Raw genomic sequence first — 23679 nt, 5'->3', positions numbered from 1 at the left:
GCAAAGTATGCTTTCCAACTTGTTCAGCTGAATGCAATAAATCCTGTCTATTTTGCACACAGTCAGAAATGATCATTTTCTGTTTAAGTCGTCCCATGATATGTTGTTGATATTTAAGCATATGAAATTGACAGTTTAAAGCCCTAATTGCCAAGGTTGCAGAAGTGTAAACTTTCTTACCCCATCTATCCAGCGCCCTGGAATCTCTATCAGAAGGGGTAGGATTTTTAGCAGTAGAGGCCTTAATCTCCTTGGGAACCTGAGAAATGGTTTCAGGATCTGTAATAGAATTTTTGAAAAGGAATTTGTGGGAGTCAGGAACCCTGTAGTATCCGTCTGGTTTACAAGGAGCCGGAGGCAGAGAATCAGGAGCCATACTAGATTCTGAAAAAACATCAACAATATCTAGAACAGGAGGTATAGCCAAAGGCCTATGCTGAGGAAGAAGAAAATCCCCAAGTCTCTTTTTAGATTCAGAGAAATCCTGACTTTCCCAGTGGAAATGTTCTCTTAAGGTATGTAAAAGTTTCCCCAAAAGAAAAATCCTCAGGGGGAGAAGCAGAAGTAATGGAATATTCTGCATCAGAGTCTTCATAAGTAGGTGTAGGCAAATCCTGTTCATTAGAAGAGTCAGAAGAAATAGAATCTTGTTCAGAAGATTCATAATCAATGTCTTGCCCATGCCTCTTAGAAGGGGGGGGGGGGGTTGGCTACCCCTGATCAGAGTAATTAAATCTTCAGCCATTTTGATAATTTGTTTTTTAGGCATAGGGGCCTGCATATGTGGCCCAGGTGTCTGTTTTCTAGAAATAGACTTATATTTTGGCCTTAGTTTTGAAGATGGCGTCGGTCTAATATATAAATCTGTAGGCCTGAAAATACCCTCAGATGCCGGTGCCTGCACAGCGGCTCCAGACCCATCTAAGGTAGAGACATCCGCACGTTCCATAACTGAAGCATCTCGCGGCATACCGGACTCCAAATAGGTCTCAGTAGAGGCCTGCAAATCAGAAGTAGCGGTTATCTGAGACTGCAAAAGCACCTGAGTACCGGCCAGCTGGCGACTGGCTTAGGAGAAGCGTGGTCAGTTTTGGACCTCGATGGCCTGTCTTTTTCTTTGCTTTTTTTAGGTATTCCGGTAGTCGGATTGCTAACAGACGACATTTCTGGATAATTAAAGCATGAGCCAAAATATTTAGAGGCAAAAATATACAGACGTTTAATAGTGCGTTGATTAAATTTAGCACAAAACCGACAGCAAGGTACTTTGTGGTTAGGGCCTAGGCAAGGAATACAGTACAAATTAAAATCCTTACGAGGTATTTGGTTCCCACAAGTAATGCAATTATTAACTTTTACTGACATCGGTAAGGAGCAAGAAAAAGTTTCCCCAACGGGGTACTTAGCTTTTTAGTTGAAGACTTCGGTTCTGAAACTCAAACAAAAATTTTAGGAGTCGCAGACTGACACTTGCGAACTGCTTCTGCTTCAGGCACTGCGCGGCAAGAAAGACTGATGTAATGGCGTTGGCTGCATGTTTTATACCCCTGAAGAGCTGACGTCATGGAAGAAGGGACAGCAACGGACACAGGACACAAGACTTTGTTAATCAGGCCAACTGAGGGCAACCTGCCAGCAGATTACCCAAATGTAATGACTGAAACAGTGAAACACACAGAACATTACAAGGATGCAACTGGTACAGTAATCAAGAAAAGTTGGTTTTATAAACGCATATTACTTCGTTCCTGATAAAACCAGAAAAGGATATAATTGTTTTGGAACACAGACCGTTTCAAGTCTTTTCAAGGTATAAAATTATTGAAGATAAAACAAAGGCTAAAGCCATAAATTATGTATCCACATATGAATTGGTTCAGCAATACCAAACATGACAAAATGAAGTACTTAGGAGTATGGATCAAGACTACTTCTCTGTTATGGCAGCTATGGATATGTGGGAAGAGATTAAACAAAAGACAATACAAAATTCAGAAAAGGGAAACTCTTATTGATGGATATGGGTAGTAGGATACAAGCAGTGAAAATGTTTTAGTACCTTTAGCCTTGTATATGGGTCAGGTATACTTTTATAGACCCAAGGAGAAGTTGTGGACAATAATACAGAAATGAAGGAATTTATCTGGGAGGGAAAGAGGGCAGGAGTTAAGTGGAATAAGCTGATCTTTCCAACAGAACAGGGTGGTTTAGATTTACCCAATTTGAAGGGATATTTTACAGCTACATAGTTTAGGTTTGTGTACATAACATAAGCAGAAGATTATAATTCAATGTGGAAAAGAATGATGAAGCAAGGAGAAGTTCAATAAATAGAGTGGAATTTTGGATGAGGATCCTTAAGGAGAATAACCACCATACAGATTATTATATTTATAAAGTAGTATAAAGTATTTTAAAGAACTAAGCCAATACCAGAAAAATGGAGAGATGAGATTTGCCAATAGGGCTGACTGCAAGTAGGGGTACAGAAAATGGGCAAGAAGGAGCTGGAATTAACTGGACAAACCTGGCAAAGGAACCAAGATACTGAGAGTAAATAACTCAGGCAAGAAATGTAACAAGAGTTGGATGACACCAACAAAGGTTGGGAGGGTGGCCTAATGGTTAAAGTGTTTGCCTCACAAACACAAGGTGCAGGGTTTGAGTCTCACAAGGGATAATTAGCTAGACTTAAAATGGCTCGCAAGGGCAGTTAGCTTAGTACTAATCTATGAACAAGACATTTGGATTGCAGGGCTTTATCTCATACAACAGGCAGAGAGAAAGGAAGAGTCATTTTATCTGAAATGCCTGCTCTAGTAGAGTTTTGAATTGAATCTAAAGCAGAAGCAACTGTTAAAAAAAGGATAATTAGCAGGGCATTGTACAACTATGAAGAATCAGAGGAGGTTAGAAAAGATTGGGAAGAGAGACTGGAAAAGCAATTTGCAAGAAAATAATGGGAAGACTTATGTATGATTTCCAAGTACGCAACCAAGTCTAGAAAGTTTGGGATCTATGATCTGAAACGTTTTGCACAGATATTTTTATAACACAAGACAGACCTCAAATAATTTTTCCTCAGGTAGATAGCAAATGTTGGATGTGTGATTGAGAAGAAAGAGGCAACTGGGTCCATACATTTTAGGTGTGTAACGAGTTGGCAGATTTTAAATTTTCCCTAGAGTACTCCTTCAGAAATACTGCATGAGCAAATGGCTGTAAGCAATGATTCTTTTGAGCTGCAATACAGGATATGAATTGCCTAGACATAGTAAAGCCTTACTAATTTTAATTCTGTTGGCTACCAAAAAAGCAATTACTAGAAAATGGAAATCAACTTCTACAGCAACTGTACTTGAGGTATTAAGTATTACAAGATGGGATTGGTACTGATCACTGAAGGAACTTTTAACCGAAGCACAAACAGCTGGGCATACTTCTGCGAAAGTGCTTTTTACCGAAAAAGCACTTTTGCGGAAGTATGCCTGCAGCTAGAGGGAGTAGTGGGGGAATGACTGTTGTGGAGATCGAACTATGGTGCGGATAAGGGAATATTCCCTTTTCCTCATTGTAGTGCGATCTCGGAGTGAGAATATTAAAGTGGGGTGGGGGGCACAGCCCCCCACATTTGGAGAGCAGGGTGTCTTGTTCCCCTGCATAAAAGTAGATTTGTTTGTTTTTTTGACGCACTTTAAAGAAAGAGCTTTTTAAGTGAAAGTGCTTTTGTTAAAGTGTGCTCGGTGATTGTGGATTCGGACTATTGAACTTATGTTAAATAGTCCTAGATTGTACAAGCTATATAAAAGAACTGGAAGAGGGATCTTTAGAAAAAGGAGCAAATTTCAAAGGAAATTTTAATTTTGGGAAAAATACACGCAGAGCAGGAGTGAGGTTTAAGGGAAAGCAGGAATTCAGCAATTTTGTTTTGTAATGCTGGACTGATAATGGCAAAGAAAATATATGTGATGGATATTGTATTTAAATAGAAAAATGTTTTTTTCTTTTCCGTTACTGCATGTTTGCCTACATCTTAAGTAACAATTTGTAATAAAGGTGTTAAAGATTTCTTGGCTGATGACCGCATCAAGTACATGGTCCCCCATGCCAGATTTCCATGACAGCCCTTCCAGTGGACTCTCCAGTTTCTGTAGTCTCAGCATTCCAGTCTCTTCTCCACCCTATCTGAATTGCCAACAGACTGTCACTTGTCAGGTCTACTTGCTAAATCAAACACCAGTGGCCAGCATAAAGTACACCAAGCACTTAAAAAATAATAATCACATGAATACTTTGTTCAGATTGGTTTCGGCTAACCAGCCTTCTTCAGTGAGCAAGCATTACTTGCTAAATCAAACAAGCTTTAGGCCACGGAATCTCTTCCAATTTCAGATCCCTCATGTGAAACTAATCACTACTGCATTGCCATAAGGTGGGGGGGGGGCATCATAAGCATACAGCTCAAGGGACATGAATGCCACAAAAGTCTCAACATTACATCAACTTCCTTGAGAAGACAGTGGTTCTTTCTGTTACGCATGGTCTTTTGGGGCTCCTTCCCAAGATAGTAATTATTGCTCAAATAAAAAAAAAAAAAAAAATCATGACAGAAGTCTGGTGTAGCACTAGCTCTTATTCCTTGGGTCACAAGACCATAAGTATGTGACAGAGTGTAATCCAATCAAAATGATTTAATACTGAAGTACATCTCTGGGGAAGCAAATGCACTTCTGGTAAGTTGCTCCTCCTTATGCCCCAGATGTCACTCAACCCAAAATTCTCTACCACAGAGTTTCTTTAGTGTGTGCAACTCCTTTGGTACCTCATTAACCAACACCAAATATCTCAACTTCTTTTTTCCCCATGATTATGTTCAAAGAAGGAATGGTAAAATGTCCACAACTCAACTGGTCAAAAGACGTCCTTCATGGTACACATTTTCCTCTAACATTCATACAGAAAGTCAGACTACACAAGGACAGTCATTCATGCTGCTGTTTTTTGCCTAGACGGTGCTCTTCTCCACTCTAATCTCCTACAAATTCCACTAAAGGTCTGACCTACCAAAATGGTGCTGTCTTTCCCTTCTGTGGTTGCTCCAAGATGTAACGCAGGTAAAGTGCCAATGCTTTTCTGACAGTGATTTCTATCACCACATCTGCTCAAAGGCAATCTAATAGGTATAGAAAAAAGTGAACTAGGGTTTCGCAAGTGGTAAAGGTTTGGACAGATTGCCTGCCCCAGTTCTGAAAGTTTTACATTACCTATCGGATGTTTAATTCCAACCTTAGATATTCTCCGATCATGGTCTATACTTGTTGCCATCTCTAAAAAAACTGTCTTTTAATTAAAAAGATATCCAGAAGGCAAGCAACAAGAAATGTTCTGAAGGCTTGGGAAAGACTGGGGCATTACAAAACACAGTACACTGTCAAAAGTTACCTAGACAAAGCAAAAAGGTTCAAGCACATGACTTAAAAACTACAAAAGTCCACACCAAAAATATAAAATTACTGGCTCAAACATTAAAGCAACAAGGTGGCTCAAAAGGCACAGTAACAAAACAAAGAACCCTGGGAGAATAATAAACTTCAGGGAGTTCTACAAGACCCTATACAGTGAAAAGAAAACACAAGGGCAAAAAAATAAACAATACAGAATTTATCTACCAGTATCAAAGGAATGGAAAAAAGTGACAGTAGCACTCACAGAAATGTGAAATTTGAAACAGCACATACAAAAGCAACAAAGGAAAATCACGGAGGTAAAACAGTTTTCTAACGTGCTTCAAAACTGAAAGTACTGTACAATTTAAAAAGTAGTGAGATTCAGGATCTTGGAAAAAGGGAGAAAAGTACAACAAATGCCGAATCTTATTAGCCAACATCAATACTACACTACAATATTAAGTAATTTGTGGACTCCTAGGAAATAGAAGTACTATACTGTATACCTAAATTATTTAGACGTGTGGTTTTGTAGAAGGCAATGTATGCAAAACACTGAGAATTCAAACAAGATGCAGAACCAACAGGTCATGCATCTCTCAAATCCAACATTACAGTAAGTATCTTGTGCTGTCTGATAATTCCTTATTTCACCAGAAGGCCTCTGCAGCAGTTCGGAAAGCCTTTGGCATAGTTCATCTATTAGCTCCACTAGATCCAAAGAAGTCTTAATTTCCCTTTACTTGTTACTTATCAGACCAATTACTAAATATAATACTCCTTTTGGAAAGCATCTGTCTAAATATACCACACAATTTTTGAGGCTTCAGATTCATAACTAGAAAGATGAGGGCCTCAGAAATTTTTAGTCATCAGGAGAAACGGTAAGCTCTCTCTGTGTATTCAGTCTCTTCCATGGAGATCTGTGCCTAGCCATTCCAGCCATGAAAGATCCAACCCAATTTGATCTCTTATTCCTTCACAGAACTAATGGCACCTCAAATACTCATTTAAAGGAACTAATCCTTCATCGGTAGATAAAGACATGTTGCTGTGACAGATTCACATCCCAATGTATTCTTCAGTTCTGGAACAAATTTCTACTACATGTCAAGAAAAGCAGCACCACTGCCATCTCTAAAATTAACCAAGATATCAGATGCACAGCCTCAAATTTTCCCACAGTCTATCCTGTCTTACCCTCCTTGAAGCTAGAGGTAACTTTTGAATAGGCTGTTTCTGGCTAGGCTTGTAATGGTCTGCAGGCTGATCATCTAGTACTTAACTGAACCAGGGCTGCTACTGAGACGATGCAGAGATGGCATTTGTTGAAAATACTTGACAATTCTGAAGTTTAAGTTCCCATAAAAAAATATCTCGTATAATTCTAAAGGGGTATGACAAATCAACTACAAGAATAATCTACAGGGGAGGTACTGGATAATTTTAGATTATATAAGGAAATAAGGTAGGGGATCCATATATCACCACATCAACTTGTCCTTTATCTACAACCTTTGGTGAGAAGAGTAGAAGTCTGCAAATTCAAGGGTATGAATACAACAGTGGGCAGGAAAAATATACAACCTGTAGATGATGTACTAAAGCTCTAATCCAGAGGAAGATATATCCAGACTAGTAAAGCATTACAGGAATATCAGAACCTAAACAATCCCGGGTAACTATAACCCACACATTAGTAGAAAATTACTGCTTATTATAGGTAAATTACAAGAGAAATATCAAGAATTTGCTTAAAAAGAAATCTGGCACCAAAGGAAACATATGAAAATGTAATGGACAAGATGCAGAGCGTTAAAGAATAGTTATGTAAAATCTTACCATAACCATAGATGTCCCTCTCTTCCATGCTGCAGTATTCTTGTGGGATTTTCCCCCACAGGCAACCCGTACGTCGGCTCTTATACAAACGCTTCAGCTTGGCTGTTGCAGCTGCATGGGACATCACACGTAGGGCCATAAACTAGGTTCCTTAAATGTGACGTCTGCACGCAAAGACCACAGAACCTGAAAGATCAGCAGGAGGAGTATAAGCCCCAGCAGGAGTGTATGCAACTGATGTCAGGTCTAGGGCTCTAGGGACCTTATGTAGTTTTCATAGGCTCCCAGGGCAAAGAACAGGGTACCAGGAGGCTAAGGGTATGCTGTACTGAGTAATGAAAGAAGGGAGTTTTGGCGGGAGGGAGGGAAGGAATGAATACTGCAACATAGAAGAGAAGGACATCTATGGTTATGGTAAGATTTTACACAACTATTTTATGTCCTATTCCTATGTTGCAGTATTCTTGTTGTGGGACAGTACTGCAGCTTAGCTGGAAGGAAGGGTGGTGGAAGAAGAGGCTGATTCTAAGAATCCCTGTATTATTGCCCTGGCAAATCATGCTTGTGCTCTGGAGACATTGTCTAGTTTGTAGTGTTTGGTGAAGCTGTGTACGGTGGACCATGTAGCTGCTTCCATAATGGAAGCAGTGTCCAGACCTGTGATGAAGGTTTTGGAAGCTGCCATTCCTCTGGTGGAGTGAGCTTTGACTCCTAGTGGGAGTTTTTTGCCATGGTGAGAGTAACAAAAGCAAATGGCTTGTCTGATCCAGCAGGTGATGGTTTGTTTGGAGACTGTCTTGACCATGGCCTTGGGGTGGTATGAAATAAAGAGCTGAGTGGATTTCCTAATGGACTTTGTTTTGTCCAGGTAGAATCTCAACTGTGTACATCCAGGGAGTGAAGAATCTTTTCCCCTTCGTTGGTGGGAGAGGGAAAGAAAGTGGACAGGTGAACAGACTGGTTTAAGGACAAATCGTTGACGATCCTAGGCATGAAGGAGGGGTTAGTTCTAAGTGTTAGCCTGTCCTTGTGGAAAGTCATAGAAGGGGGGAAAGGCCATTAAGGCCTGTAGTTCTGACACCCTTCTGGCTGAAGTTATGGCCACTAGCAGGATTATTTTCCAAGTACACATCTGAAGGGTAGCTGTCCCAGCAGATTCAAAAGGGTGCTGGGCTAGCTTTTCCATAATGAAGTTCAGGTCTCAGATTGGTGGGATGGGTTTCCTTTGGGGCCTAATGTGTAGGAGCCCTTTTAAGAAAAGCTTAACATCGAGCCTGGCTAGCAGGGGTGGTTCTAGAGGTAGGCAGGCTGAGATTGCGGAGAGATGAACTTTAACTCAAGTGTGTGATAGTCCACCTTTTATAAGTTGACACATGTAAGCTAGGACTAAGGGGGGGTCTGCAATGCACAGGTCCCTACCCTTGTCTCGACACCATTTTGAGAATCTTTCCCATTTAGTTAGGTATGATTATTTTGTAGTAGGTTTCCAGGCCTCCCTCAGGACTGAAAGCACGTTCTCATAGTAGTGGTGCCTGAGGAGAATTAAAAGTTTATCACCCACAGTATCAGTGACGGCATCTGTAAGTGTGGGTGGATGAGAGTTCCCTTTTGTTGAGTCAGAAGGTCCACCTTGTGGGGTAACTTGTCGTGACTGCCCTGGGCTAGATTGTAAAGTAGGGGGAACAAGTGCTGCCTTGGCCAGCAGGGAATCATCAACAAGATTTTTGATTAGTCTCTACTGATTTTCAGGAGGACATTTTGAATCAGTGGGAAGAGGGGCATACAGAAACTTCCCCTTCCAAGAGATGCTGTAAGCGTCTACTCTGCAGGCTAGAGGGGAGTAGTACTTGGTGCAGAAGGTCTGCAGTTGTCTGTTCTGGGGGGGGGGGGGCAAACATGTCTACTTGAGGAGTGCCCCACAGGTGGACTATACCCAGGAAGACTGTTCTGTCAAGCATACATTTGTGTTGTGGGGAAGATGTTCTGCTCAGCAGGTCCTGCAAGGGGATGTAGGATGCCTGCAGGGACAGGTTGTGGCAAGAGGCTAGCTCCCTAATCCACAAGGTTAGTCTGCACAGGAGGTAAGCTCTTGTCCCTTCCTGCTTGTTGAGATAACACATTACTGTGGTGTTGTCTGCAACTATTAGGAGCACACCTGGTAGAAGCAGGGGGCTGAAGGTTTTCAAGGCCAAGAGAACTGCTGTCATTTCTCTCACATTGGTGTGTTTGGCCTTCAGAGAAGGGTGCTATTCTGCTCGAACCCTGTAGGATGTCAAGGTGGCTCCCCATCCTGAGTCTGATGCATCGGTATGCATTACCCGAGTTGGAAGTGGGGGCTGAAGGGGACTGAGCCAGGATTGAGCTGCACTTGTTGAATCCACCAGTGAACCTCTGTCTTTAGACAGGGAAAGCGTGTGATTTCTTGTTCCAGGGGATGATGGTGTTGGGACCAAATGTTTTTTGGATACCACTGTAGCTTTCGCATATGCAATCTGGCAAGTGGCAGCATAGGGATGGTTGCTGCCATAAGGCTCAGGGTCTTTAAAAATTACCATGCACTGATTTCATGGGTCTGCAGCAGGGCTTTGAAATGGGAGGTCAGAGAGCCGACTGTCTTGTGGGGTAGAAAAGCCTTCATTAGGTCTGTCCTGATTCTGCAACCCAGAAATATCTTGTCTTGCTCTGGGGTTAGGGATGACTTTGGGAGGTTGTGTGTAAACTCCAGATTTTGTAGAAGGGACATAGTGAATAGCAGATGGACAGAAAGGGGTTCTTGGCAGTCTGCCAGGATCAAGATGTCATCTAGGTAGGGATAAATCTGAATTACTTGTGTTCTGCAATGGGAGGTGGTAGGCATTTTGTGAATACTCTGGGGGCAGTGGACAGACCAAATGGCAAGGCAGGAAATTGAAAATGAGAGGAGAGTCCAGAGAAACAAATATTTTCTGTGGGAGGGTAGTATGGGAATGTGCAAGTAAGCCTCTTTTAGATCCAATGTGGCCATGAAAGCCTTGGCAGGTATGAGAGGAAGGAGGCTTGGGAGCGACAGCATTCTGAAGGTAGGTACCTGTAAGAAAAGATTTAGAAAGGATTACAAATTTCTGATTCTCCGGCACCTTGTAAAAGTGCTCTGGGCATTTGGGGGCAGGTGGCTGTAAGTCTGGAGTCTTGGATGCTTTCTTCACTGCATCTAAGTATGCAGGGATGACTGGTGGGATAGCAGAAGGTGAGGGGGATTCTACCTGTAACAATTCAAATTACCTTTTCTAGGTTTCAGACATGAGAGGTGTCCCATCTGAAATAATTTGGTGATAGTTTCACCAAATGTAATATCCACTGGAGGAGAGTCTCCCTCAACAGATTCTGCATCTGGGAAGTAGCACTCCTGGGGGAAGCAATTTGTTAGGTGTAAGAGATGGATTCCTCAGAGGAGGAATAATCAGTGTCTTGCTCTTCTTCCCTATCCTGAGAGGCTGGAGGGGGGAGAGAAGCAGCAAAAGCAGATCTAGGGTTTAGCAGTGGTTGAGAGTGGAGGTAGATGAGGCTGAAGGCCTGAGGGCCATGAATCCTGCATCAAGGAGGAAGTGAAGGACTGCAAGTCAGGTAGTACTTCCTTGGACATGGTCAAATGTTTGGCTTTTTGTTTTCTTTTGGACGGAGTGGAATTGGGCATAGGCCTGGAGTCAGATGTTACAGAAGGGATCCCGGTCTGAGGCTCTAAGTCTGGTTCCCCCTTGACCACAACGGTAGTCAGGGTCTGGGCTGGCTACGGTGATGTACCGGTCATCGTATGCAAAACGGCTTCCACAAAGGTCGCCACTGAAGTAGAGTGTTCTTCTGAGCGACCCTCAACTACTGAATCGGAAGATGGCAGAGCATCCCGTAGAGGAGCAGCACAGGTAGAGGGCCTAAGAAACATGGCTTTCTTACGCTGAGGGTCTGTCGATGCCACTAAATTGGGATCCATCCTAAGGGCTAAACGCTTAAGTCGTTGGTTCTCCAAATAAAGATTAAGGCCAGCCAGATGGCTGCACAGGGTCTTCGGTACAAAAGATTGGCAAATGGAGCAGGCATTGTGGTCGTGCTCCCAGGCCTAAGCAAAAAAGGCAGCGGTCATGTGAATCTTTATGGGGAATCTGGAGCCCGCACTGGCATTCACCTTTTTTGCCGACATCGGCTATGGCTAGCTACAACAAACCAAGCTTAGCAAGACAATTAAAAAAAAAAAAAACACAACAGGGTACTTGGCTTTTTAGACGTTTGTGTTGGAGCAAAGCACACAATGCGTCGGTCATCTGCAGCTGAAAGGTTCTGGGGTCTTTACTTGCAGACATCACATTTACATTGACGTCCCATGAAGCTGCAACAGCCAAGCTGAAGTTTTTGTATAGGAGCCGAAGTAAGGGTCACTTGAGGCGGAAAATCCCACAACAAGAATACTGCAACATAGGAATAGGACATCAATAGATCTCACAACATGTTTCTAGCACTAAGGATATTTACAGTGCCATTAGTATTGAATGTGAGACAAGATTTTTTGTACCTCTAAGGAAAAGCAGAGGGGGTCACTAGGGAAGGAAATAAAATTATGTGGAAGGGAAGCATGCTGAGGTCAAGTGGGAGAAAAAAATTTTTGTTTACAACTTTTTTGCTCCACTGCCTGACGACCACTGGACCCTTTCCTCAGTCAAATCAGCTCATTCATTCATTTCCCTTCACCAGGTAGGAACAGATAAATTGAAATCATTATCCAGGCAGCCAAAGGGGCTGATCAAGCTTCTTCCATTTTTTTCCCTATCCCTAACCTCACACACATTCAGTGAGATGTTGGGGAGGGGTGTGTACTGGGCTGCCAATAGAGAATGTCCATTCCCTTCCACAAGGAATATTCCCACTAAACAGCCCTGCCCCTCTCCTATGTCATACGCAACGGTCTCGTCAGTCTCTGACAGGAAGACTGCACCACCCAGTGTGCCTCTGTGTGCACACAACCCTGTGCTCCCATAGGAGAGACGAGTGGCCCATGACCCTTCACTAATCCTTTCTTCCCGGCTCTTCCAATTCCGGAGCCAATAATCAAATTCAAACCCCCTGCATACAGTCAGGACACCATCCCTCTGTGCTACAGTGGCAAGGAAGTGGCAGAAAATGTTATTAGTATGCAAGGGACCCTAGGTTTACCAGGCCTACAAATTTACTATAAAGCCACACAGATAAGACCAATATCCATCACAGTGTGGTGGCTATAGGGTGAAATGGAAATATGATACTAGCATACAGCAAGCCACCAAGGGACAGACTGACACTATGAACCCAGTCGAAATATTGCTTCAAAAGTAATTAGAAGATTTCTAGGTTAAAAAGTTATGAAATGGGAAAAGAAATTATGCCTGCATGAACAGGTGTAGTAGAGAGAAGAGGAGGGAAAGTATTCCTGGAAAAAGTGCAGTAAAGTACGCAGGTTTGGGGAATAGAGTTGGGGTAAGACAATTAACTGGGGACAAGCAAAAAAGCAATTCAATTTGTAGCAAAGGAAGTTTTTTTTAAGTAAAGTTAAAGAAAATCAGAAGTACATAGAAAACGATTATTAGGGCTTGCAAAGTGTTACAGGGAACCACACAAGTAAGAAAACAGGTATAGAATTGACACTGGAGTGATGGAGAGATTAGAAGTATATCAAGGTGTGCAACCAAGTCCATAACATCTAGAATCTTCATATGGGAGTGTTTAAATAAGTACTTCTATACACACAGCAAGCTCCAAAAATGCTCATTTAAATGAATGAAAACAGGTGGTTGGAACCAAATGTTTTGGTCCTACTCAAAACTAAACTGTTTTAAGCACCGAATAAAGGGCACAGTGAATCAGATATTTGATGAGCAAATAAAATTAGATTAGGGGTTGATGTGGTTAACCTGAAGTTGGGATTCACAGGAAGTTAAATACACTAAGACTTTGCCAAGCCTACTGCTACACGAGGGAGAAAATAAATAGAAACCAAAACCAATAAATGAAGATGGACTAGTTTTTGAAGCAAACACCACTAAAACACAGAGATTGTGGGGACAGTTTAAAGAAAAAAGGCACAGAAATGTGGTGAAAAAAGAAATCGTGAAGCCATGAATGGCAGGCATGACAGTAAGTGGGTACAAAGAATTTTAATACTGAAAGAGCATGATATGAAGTGAATATAACAATTAAGTGGAAAAATTAATATTTAAACAAGTGCAATCTGTTCACTGAAACTAGACCATTAATTACTGCACTACTTGAATCTGTTGAATTGATGGCTTTTTCCGTTTAAAATTTTTAAAAAGTTACCTTAAAACTTTGTAATTAACTCATTACATCTGAGTGACGCCTCCAGGTGCATCTGCAGTTAACTCCTACTGATGCCTTTAGGTGTGAAATATTGCTTGTACATATCTGCATCAATAATTCCAAAACCATGCTATACAATGTTTTAAAAGATTTCATCCTAAAATTTACATAACAGCAAATTCAACTGCATTATTATTTGACCTCTTACTAGTGCAGGTAAAGACATATTAACTGTGATATTAATTTATATAGACAATTTCACATTTTTCTAAATATCTGAACGACCAAGAAACACAGAACTCATTAGCCCCATATGAAAGTTCTCACCTACATTAAAAATTGCTGCTGACAGCATGTGTGCAACTTGAGTGGTTGCTCAGATATTCTAAGTTTTTTATAAAATACTACAAACATAACTGTTACTATATTTACCATGAGTTTAAGACCTGGAAGCTAAAGAATACTACCAGTATAAAAATAGTTTCTGCTGAAGGGTTTGCCATTCACACTTTTCATAACCCCTATGGTTCCAGAGATATGAACATTTGTTTGAAATGTGAGGACATAATTTGATTCTGTCAAAATGCTTAGGCTCCACCCATTGGAAGTTACAGTGTAAACTTCCTGAGCTCCACTGGAGTAAATGAGTTAAGAGAAAAGAGTCTCGCCAAGAGTTGCCATAACTGAATGTACTGAAGTACAGTTAGTTCCTAAACAGCCTACAGACTTCCCATAACTTGTTTAGCTCAAACAAGACTTACAGCACATCAGATAAATGAAAAATACTTATGTGAAACAGAAAAAGCCATCCCTCCAGCAACAGACTCTGTATAGTCCTTCACATAGGCTAATCTGTTGGCACTGCCAAGAAAAAGGCTGTAAAATCCATTACCTGCTGTGGTCTCCTGGCACTTATCAAATGACCATCTGACTTCTACTGCCTGCCCTCGTTCCTTAATTTGCTGCTCAATTTCTCGAAGCTTTGCACGCACCTGTAAAATAAAATAAAAAAGATAAGATAGCCTTAGAGAAATTTGATCACAACATGAAACAGTATAAACTACCATTAACCCCCAGGTTCTCAAAGAAAAAAATAGATGGTAGTTCCATAAAATTGTAAGCCATCACTAGGTTCCCATGAAAGGAACATATCTAAAGTACATACAAAGTACACGAATGCAAAAAGACATCATATTCATAATGTACATATTAATATGATTTTCACCATTTGTTACCAAAAGACCTCCGCAGACTTCCACTTGAAGTCATCTTTCATGACTGATCTTGCCCACAAATGAAATACTCCCTGGTTAAGAATCAAAGGCCAAAGTATTTTCACTATTTGTGTGAAAGCCTAGAGGGGAGGAAACTGCAGTCCATTTTGTCTTATTTATCAGGATCAGAATGAGTCTCTCTCACAGTGGAGGCCTTTTTCCTCATGGCAGAAGAGGGTCTAAGTCAGGGGAGCCACACTACATTGGGCTGCAGGCTACAAAGGAGATGAAGGAAACCACGAAACAACGTGGCACAATCCTGGGAGGAAAGCTAGCTGGGGCTATAGGGGGCAAACCCACCTAGAGACAAGCTTTGAATAAAAGCACCACCTCTGGTACAGGCACCAGAATATTAGGTGAATGACAACCACTGGGGATTTTCAGAGGAGTGTGTGTGTGTGTGTATTCCAACTTGAAGTTGTCAGCATCTTTGACAATGAAAATAGGGATTTTGCTCTCCCTTCTTTAATGAGACTGTCTTCTAAAGCAAATGACAGTGAATTGGCATCAAATGATGAGCACAATTCTTGGTCTTTGGGATGGCAACTAGTGCGAGAAGCCACAGGTATGATGGACTCCTGAAGGCCAATGACAGAAGCCTTGGCAGCAGACGCAGACATCAAAGCCAGGGCTATATAACTGCTTCCAGCAAGTTGTCACCCTTTGACTGAACTCTGAACATGAAATTTCAAGGGTTTCCTTCCTATGGACATTCTCATTTTAGCCAGAAATCTGAGCCACCTTTCTATTACAAGTCAGCAGGCATGTCAGATTTTAGCAAGGCTGCAAGGAACTCTTTGGTCTACTGCACTTGAAAGGCTAACTGTTTTTTCTTTGCAATCTGGCAAACCTCCTCAGGCAGACACTACAATTATCCAAGTTGTGCTCAAAGCCTAGACAGAAAAAACACTGAAAGTTTAAGGCTTTATGCAGTACTGGTGCTTCCAAGCATACCTGGCAATTTCATTTAACAGCGGATATACCACCAGATCTCTGCACCTGGGAATTAGTTTTCTGGACATCTACTAACAAATGATTAGGCAGGAAATGAAATAAGGGCTTCACAGAGGAGTATGCATCACTCGGTATTGCTCCTCTATCATAAGGCCTGGACTGCAAGCACACAACTGAGCACTTTCCTGAAGCAGCATGAAAAAAAGTTCCATCTGAGTAGTTCTAGTTCATTAGTCTTCAACCTGTGGGTACCGGATTTGTATTGGATCCGAGACGGCAACTTCACTAGCATCTGCTCTGAGCTCCAAGCTTCTCCCCTTACCCATAATACCCCACCAATACCTTCCAATCCCCAGATAGAGTTTGCTGCACCTTACACTGAACAACCAAACCTCAAAAAAAAAAAAAAAAAAAAAAAACTTACACACCTAAAACCAGCTATAATGCTGTCCATATGGTAAGGTCAGGGGGAAGGAAGGAGGGACGGTTGAAGACAAATGAAGTAGAACTACTCAGAAGGAACGTTATGGTGAATACACAACTTCTTTATCTGAAGTAGTTTACTTCACAACCTGTGGGACAGAGACCCCAGCTACTAAAATACCTGGGTGGCCATCAAGGAAGGACATTCTGGAGCACCGTGGAACCAAAGGATGCTCTCCTTCTAGACATCAAATTCAATTTACAGTGAGAAATAAAGGTACGAGATGAGGACCAACTAGCCACAAAACAAATGTCTAATACTCTCGACCAAAAGGCCACAGAAGTAGCCATGGACCTAGTCGAGTGAGCTTTAACCTAACCCAGAGGAGACAAACCTTTATCCTTGTAGATCTGACGGATACAAAGGGACAGTCACCTAGCAATGGTAACACTGGAGATAGGTTTAGCCAAAAAAGGTTTAGAAAAGGACACAAACTACTCAGATTTGTGAAAGGTTTTGGTCCTGTGTAAATAGAAAGCACAGTTGTGTACACTTACCATAAATGTAGATGTTAGAGTGTTGCAGTCATTACATTTGGGTAATCTGCTGGCAGGTTGTCCTCCGTCGGCCTGATTAACAAAGTCTTGGGTCCTGCGTCGGCTGCTGACCCATCTTCCATGATGTCAGGTCGTCAGGGGTATAAAACAAGCAGCCGATGCCATTACATCAGTTTTTCTTGCCCAGATGTCAGGTGCCCCGCATATATATATATATATATATATATATATATATATATATATATAAATATAAAACACAAAAAATGTACCTCCAAACAAAAGAAATACACCAAAAAGGCTTTTAAGCATAGTAAAAGAAAGTAAAGGTATAGTAAGAGAAAAACAGAGGACTGGAGGGAGGGTAAAGTACAGTTTTGTACCTACCATAAATGTAGATGTCCGATAGACATGCAACTGCAGTCATAACATGTGGGGTTGTCCTGCCTCAGGCAACCCTCGGTCGGCCTGATTCCAAAGTCTGGGTCCGACGTCGGCTGATGTCGCATTTCTCTCCGACGTCAGAGCGGCTGGAGTACATAAGCATCAGCCGACGCCATTTTCTTCAGTGTTTCTTGCCCCAGATGCCAGGTGCCCTCCAAGGAAGACTGTAATCAAATTGGAAGACAAAAACAGAATTCCAAACAAATAAATGAGCAATAAAACAAATACACCATAACAGATATCCCCAGCTAAGAGTAACAGGGACAGGAGTGGACCCTAGGCATAGAGGGGTATGGAGGGAGGGAAAATCCGACTGCAATTGCATGTCTATCGGACATCTACATTTGTGGTAGGTACAAAACTGTACTATGTCCTTCAAGAATGCAACTGCAGTCATAAAATGTGGGTAGAATACCATAGCTTAGCTGGGGGAGGAGGTATGCTCTAGGAAAGAGATGGTGTGGCAATCAAACCCTGCAGGACTGCCGAAGCAAAGCCTGCTCTAGATCTGGAATATAGGAGGAGATTGTAGTGTTTGGAGAATGTATGCACGGAGCTCCATGTAGCAGCTTCTAGAATGTCCTTGGTAGGCACCCCTCTTAAGAATGCTGTAGAGGTGGCTGTAGCTCTGGTGGAATGTGGTCTCACATTGGCTGGAACAGTCTTTCCATGAAAGGAATAACAGAATCTGATGCAATGTCCAATCCATTTATAAATAGTCTGTTTTGAAATTGCTTTTCCTTGGACAGCAGGGGCGTAAGCTACAAAAAGTTGTTCAGACTTCCTACTGGCCTTGGTTCTGTCCAGGTAGTATCGAAGTTGTCTGTGAATGTCCAAGGTATGCAAAAGTCTTTCCCCCTTATTCTCAGGATTGGGGAAGAAAGCAGGCAGATGAATGGCTTGATTTAGAGAAACCCTAGATACCACCTTTGGCATAAAAGTAGGGTTGGTCCTTAATGAAACCCTGTCTCTGTGGAAAATAATAAAGGGTGGTATTGCCATTAGGGCCTGTAGCTCCGAAACCCTTCTTGCTGAGGTAATTGCCAACAGGAAAGCGGTCTTCCATGAGAGAAATTGCAAGTCAACTGAAGCTGCTGGCTCAAAAGGAGGTAGAGTCATTTTTTCTAATACAAAATTGAGGTCCCAGGCTGGCACTGGGGCCTTTCTTAGTGGCTTAATGTTCTTGATTCCCCTGAGGAATTGTCTTAGTCAGGGGTGAGAGAAAACAGGAGGATCAGTGTTGTATCTAGCTGAAATAGCAGATGCATGTATCTTTATGGAAGAATATGAGAGGCCGTTCTTTAACATATCTGCCAAATATTCCAAGTTGAGTGGGATGTTCAACAATGATGCATCATGTCCCTTGCTGGTATTCCAATTGCTGAATCTTTTCCACTTTGCTAAGTAAACCTTTCTGGTGGATGGTCTTCGAGCCTCTGTTAGTATCCGCTGAACTTCCTTGGGGAGAGATAAGCTGAAGTTATTTATGGGATCTCCCAGGCTGTTAGCTGCAGTGTCTGAAGATTTGGATGCAGTGTTTCGAAATTGTGTTGAGTCAAAAGTAGAGGCCACTGGGGGAGGGCCCACCTCCTGGTGTGACATATGCTCCGTAGTAGTGGGTACCAGTGTTGTCTTGGCCAATCCGGAGCTATTATGATTCCCTTGGGCTTCTCTGCTTTGATCTTTAGTAATACTGAGGTCATCAGTGGCAGAGGTGGAAATGCATAGATTGCTAGGGAGTTCCAGTTGAATGAGAGGGCATCTATTTTCCAAGCTTTTGGATGGTATGTCCTTGTGCAAAATTTTGGTAGAAGATGGTTGCGGTGAGAGGCAAATAGGTCCACTTCTGGCTTGCCCCATGTCGAAGTGAGTTGTCTGAAGGCCTTCGGATGCAACCTTCACTCGTGTGGATCTGTGAAATTCCTGCTTAGGCTGTCCGCCAACACATTGTCTTTTCCTGGAACAAACTGGGATTGTAACTGGATGTTTAGGCTCAGCGATTTCTCCCAAAGCTGCATTGTCAGTCTGCAAAGGGGGTAAGAGTGGGTGCCCCCCTGCTTGTTTATGTACCACATCACAGTGGTGTTGTCTGTCCGTATCATTAAATGGCCTTGCTGGAGTTGGTGTTGAAAAGCCTCGATGGCATGCATTACTGCCAGCATTTCCTTTTGGTTTATATGCAGATGTGTTTCCTTTGGAGACCATTGTACTTGTATACACCTGCCTTCCATGTGCACCCCCCCATCCAAGGTCTGAGGCGTCTGTAGTCATGGTCTGTGTTATCTGTGGTTTTTTGAATGACGTACCTGTGTTTTCCTGGCTCACCGAGGCCCACCATAGGAATTCCTTTTGTAGGCATGGAATGAGTGGTATGATTGTCTCCAAGTTGTTGCTGTGTTGAGACCAAATGCTTTTTAGGTACCATTGAAGCTTCCTCATGTGTAGTTTTGCTAATGGAACCAGTAAAATGCAAGATGCCATGTAACCCAGGGCCTGTAGGAATCTCCTTGCAGTCATCTGGGTGAGTTTTGCTAAACCTTTGAAGTAATGAGTTAACTTCTCTTGCTTGTCTTCTGTCAGGTAAGCCATCTGAGAGGCTGTCTAGTTTGGCTCCTAAGAAGATTATTTGCTGGGATGGCTGCAGTCTTGACTTTTGGAAGTTGACTGTGTATCCCAGAGCTTGAAGTAATCGTATGACATAATCCAGGTTTTTTGTCAACATCAATTTGTCGTCCGCTTGTATGAGGCAGTCGTCCAGGTATGGGTAAATTTGTATACCCTGGAGCCTGCAATGAGCAATTACTGAAGCCAGGCATTTTGTAAATACTCTGGGCGCAGTAGATAAGCCAAATGGCAATGCTGAGAATTGATAATGCTCTGGCCCTGCAAGAAATCTGAGGTATCTTCTGCAGCTGTGTCTGATAGGGACATGCAGGTATGCCTCCTTGAGGTCCAGAGTAATCAGCCACGACTCCTTGCCCAGCATGGGAAGGAGTTGCTGTAGAGTCAGCATTTTGAACTTTGGTACTATGAGAAAGGTGTTTAATGCGGACAAGTCCAGTATTGGTCTCCATTGAGATTCTTTTCTTGGAACAAGGAACAGTCTTGAGTAAAACCCCTAGTCTTGTTCTTGTTGTGGAACTCTTTCTATTGCTTTCATTCGAGTCAGCAGAGTGATTTGCTTGATAGCCTCTGCCCTCTGATTTTGTGGTAGGTTTGGCATGCCTTGTTTTCTTGGTAAGGTATGAAAATGAAACCTGTACCCTCGGTCTATAATGTCCAAAATCCATTTGTCCTTTGTTAGTCTGTGCCAGTTTTCTGCAAACAGAGATAATTTCCCGCCCCAGGGAGCTTCTAGTTGTTCCCTGGTAGGCGGTAGTAGAGGAAAGTCATTGAGTTTGTGGTTGTTGGGCAGGTGAAACCCTCGTCACTTCTTTGGTTTCCTGGCTGCCATTGTCGTCCCCTGTAAGGGCCTCTGTATTGGCCTCTTCCTCGGCCACGTCTGTTCTTACCCCTTTGAAACGTTTCTGGATTAGGAAAGGACCAGTTTTTTGAAGGCCAATTCCTACTGAAAATGGGGGGTTGAACCTGGAGGAAATCTTTCACAGTCTGAACTGATTTTGCTTTTTCTTCGATGGTCTTTAACACATCCTTAGCATTTGCACCAAAAAGCTTGTTCTTTTCCAAAGGTGCATCCAGAAGTTTTGCTTTTACATGATCTGGTAGAGGTTGATCTTTTAACCAAGCATGTCTACGAATGACTGCCGCTGTCATAGCTGCCCTACATGAAGCTTCCAGTGCATCATATCCACACTGCAGGAAGTGATTGCTTACTTGCTGAGTGTTATGTACAGCTTCCTGCAAGGTCTTCCTGTCTAAAGGATCAGGAGAAGCTAATGTTTTTTGTAAATCTTCTAAGAGATAATCCTGATATTGTAACATATGAAAAAGGCAATTTAAAGCTCTCATAGATAAGGTAGTGGATGTGTAAACCTTTTTGCCCCATCTCTCTAATGACCTCGCTTCCCTGTTGGAGGGCAAAGGATTTTTTGAGGTGGAGGCTGAAACTCCTTTAGGCCCCTGTGAAATAGTTTCCAAATCAGCAGTATGGGCCCTGAATAAATGGGAATGAGTTTCTGGGACCCTGTAATACCTGTCTGGCTTGGCTGGAGCAGGAGGAAGAGAATCAGGGGTAGCACTAGAGTCAGAATACAAATCATCCAGAACATCAAGTACAGGAGGAATAGCTAAGGGCCTGTGCTGAGGCTTCTTAAGGAAAGTCCTAAGGCGTTTCCTAGAATCAGAATATTCCTGACCTTGCCACTTGAAATGTTCCCTCATGGTGTGCAGAACTTCCCCAAAAGAAATATCCTCAGGAGGGAGGCCGAAGGGATGGAATCTTCTGCATCCGAGTCCTCATAGGTCTGGAAGAGCTCTTCCTGACTATCAGAGTGGACAGAGCCCTCAGAGTCTTCATCTGAAGGAGTAGGGTCAGAGGGATCAACCCGGGGCCTTTTATCAGGAGGAGGCTGGGATGCTCTCTCAGGATGGGCCTGTGAACCTCTAATCATGGAAATTAAATCAGCAGCCATGGACATAATTTGTGTCTCCGGAGTCGGCTGAGGTAAGGATTTAGAAGTAATATGCTTTGTTTTGCTGGCTGCCTTAGCCCTAGTGTAGGCCTTAATAGACATGGCCATAGGAGGCCTGGCAGCTCCACGTGCAGGAGTGACCTTGTCTACAGCAATGGTCTCGGGCATTTCCTCTGTTTCGGTATCCGGAGGAAAATCTATAACTGGCGTCGGAGTAATGTCTGGAATCGGAGTCGTCGGTAATGCGGTGTCTTCGGTTCGGAGCGGTGGAGAGACGGTCTCAGAGGGAACCGGAGCACTCGCGCTAGGTTTTGGCGTGGAGTCGGTGGTAGACACGGGCCGAGGATGTCGGTCCCGGTCTTTTCGCTTTTTGGGAGTTTGCGATATCGGAAGATCCGACGGCATGGTGTAAGCAAATTTATCGCCGAAAAAATCTTCAGCGAACTCCGCCCGGCGCCTGAGAGTGCGCTTGTTGAAGCGAGCACAGGCTACACAGGCCGAGACGTCGTGGTCTGGGCCCAGGCAAGGGAGGCAGTAAGAGTGGAAATCCTTATTAGGTATTTGTTTACCACAAAAAAGACAATTGTTAACTTTTTCAGTAATTTCTGACATCGGGGTACTTAGCTTTTTTGATGACTTCGGTATTGTAGAATACAGGAGCTGACCGACCGGCACTTGCGAACTGCTTCTGCTTCGGGCACCACGCAGCAAGAAAGACTGAAGAAAATGGCGTCGGCTGATGCTTATGTACTCCAGCCGCTCTGACGTCGGAGAGAAATGCGATATCAGCCGACGTCGGACCCAGACTTTGGAATCCGGCCGACCGAGGGTTGCCTGAGGCAGGATAATCCCACGTTATGACTGCAGTTGCATTCTTGAAGGACATCCAATACTGCAACAGTGAATACAGTAACATCTACATTTATGTTAAGTGTACACAACTGTACTATGTTCTTTGTGTTTCACTGTTGCAGTCATTACATTTGGTTAGATTCCCAAAGTTATGGTTGGGAAGATGGATTTACACAGCATTAGGACCAACTATAAGGCCCTGCAAAACAGCAGTGGCAAAGCCAGCTCTGGATTTAGAGAAGAAAGGTAAATGGTAATGTTTGGTGAACGTATGAACTGAGCTCCAAGTAGCAGCTTCTAGAATGTCTCTGGTAGGAACACCTCTGAGAAAGGCTGTAGAAGAAGATGCAGCCCTGGTGGAATGAGATCTGATCCCCTGGGGGATAGTTTTACCATGGTGCATATAGCAGAAACAAATACAATGGCTTATCCATTTGGAAATAGTCTGCTTTGAAATGGCCTTTCCCTCTGCCCATGCAGCAAATGCCACCAGTTCAGATTTTCTTAGAGATTTTGTCCTGTTTAAGTAAAATCTAAGTTGTCCTGTGTACATCCAATGAATGCAGAATCCGCTCCTCCTTGTTCTGTGGATTGGGAAAGAAAGTTGGCAAATTAATGGTCTGATTACGAGCCACACTGGATACCATCTTAAGCATGAAGGATGGATTGGTCCTGAGAGACATCCTGTCCTCATGAAAAATAATGAAAGGCTCCACTGCCATAAGAGCCTGTAATTCAGAAATCCTTCTAGCTGAAGTGACTGCTAAAAGGAAAGCTGTTTTCCAGGAGAGAAATTTTAAGTCTGCCGTAGCGGCTGGCTCGAAAGGAGGAAGAGTGAGCTTTTCCAATACAAATTTGAGGTCCCAGACAGGGGATGGGGCTCTCCCAGGTGGTATTAAGTTTTTGGCTCCTCTGAGATACTGCTTTATCAGAGGAGGAGAGAGATGGGGAGGTTATGTGTTGTAATGACTTGAA

The 23679-nt window shown here is 42.8% G+C and overlaps 1 protein-coding gene across 1 annotated transcript in view; it reads right to left on the bottom strand.

The window, feature by feature from the left end:
• The window catches only part of MED12 (mediator complex subunit 12), a 4088267-nt gene that overhangs the window by 3364352 nt on the left and 700236 nt on the right, over nt 1-23679 (bottom strand). The window contains exon 9 of the mRNA XM_044054827.1: nt 14503-14602. Within this exon, the coding sequence (XP_043910762.1) occupies nt 14503-14602 (100 nt within the window). The remainder of the gene's footprint in view (nt 1-14502; nt 14603-23679) is intronic.

The sequence above is a fragment of the Protopterus annectens genome, chromosome 13.part0 (assembly GCF_019279795.1).
Source record: "Protopterus annectens isolate FY-2018-M chromosome 13.part0, PAN1.0, whole genome shotgun sequence".
Lineage (NCBI taxonomy): Eukaryota > Metazoa > Chordata > Ceratodontiformes > Protopteridae > Protopterus > Protopterus annectens.
Note: the sequence above shows the minus strand (reverse complement) of the source record. Positions and strands in the feature narration are given on the sequence as shown.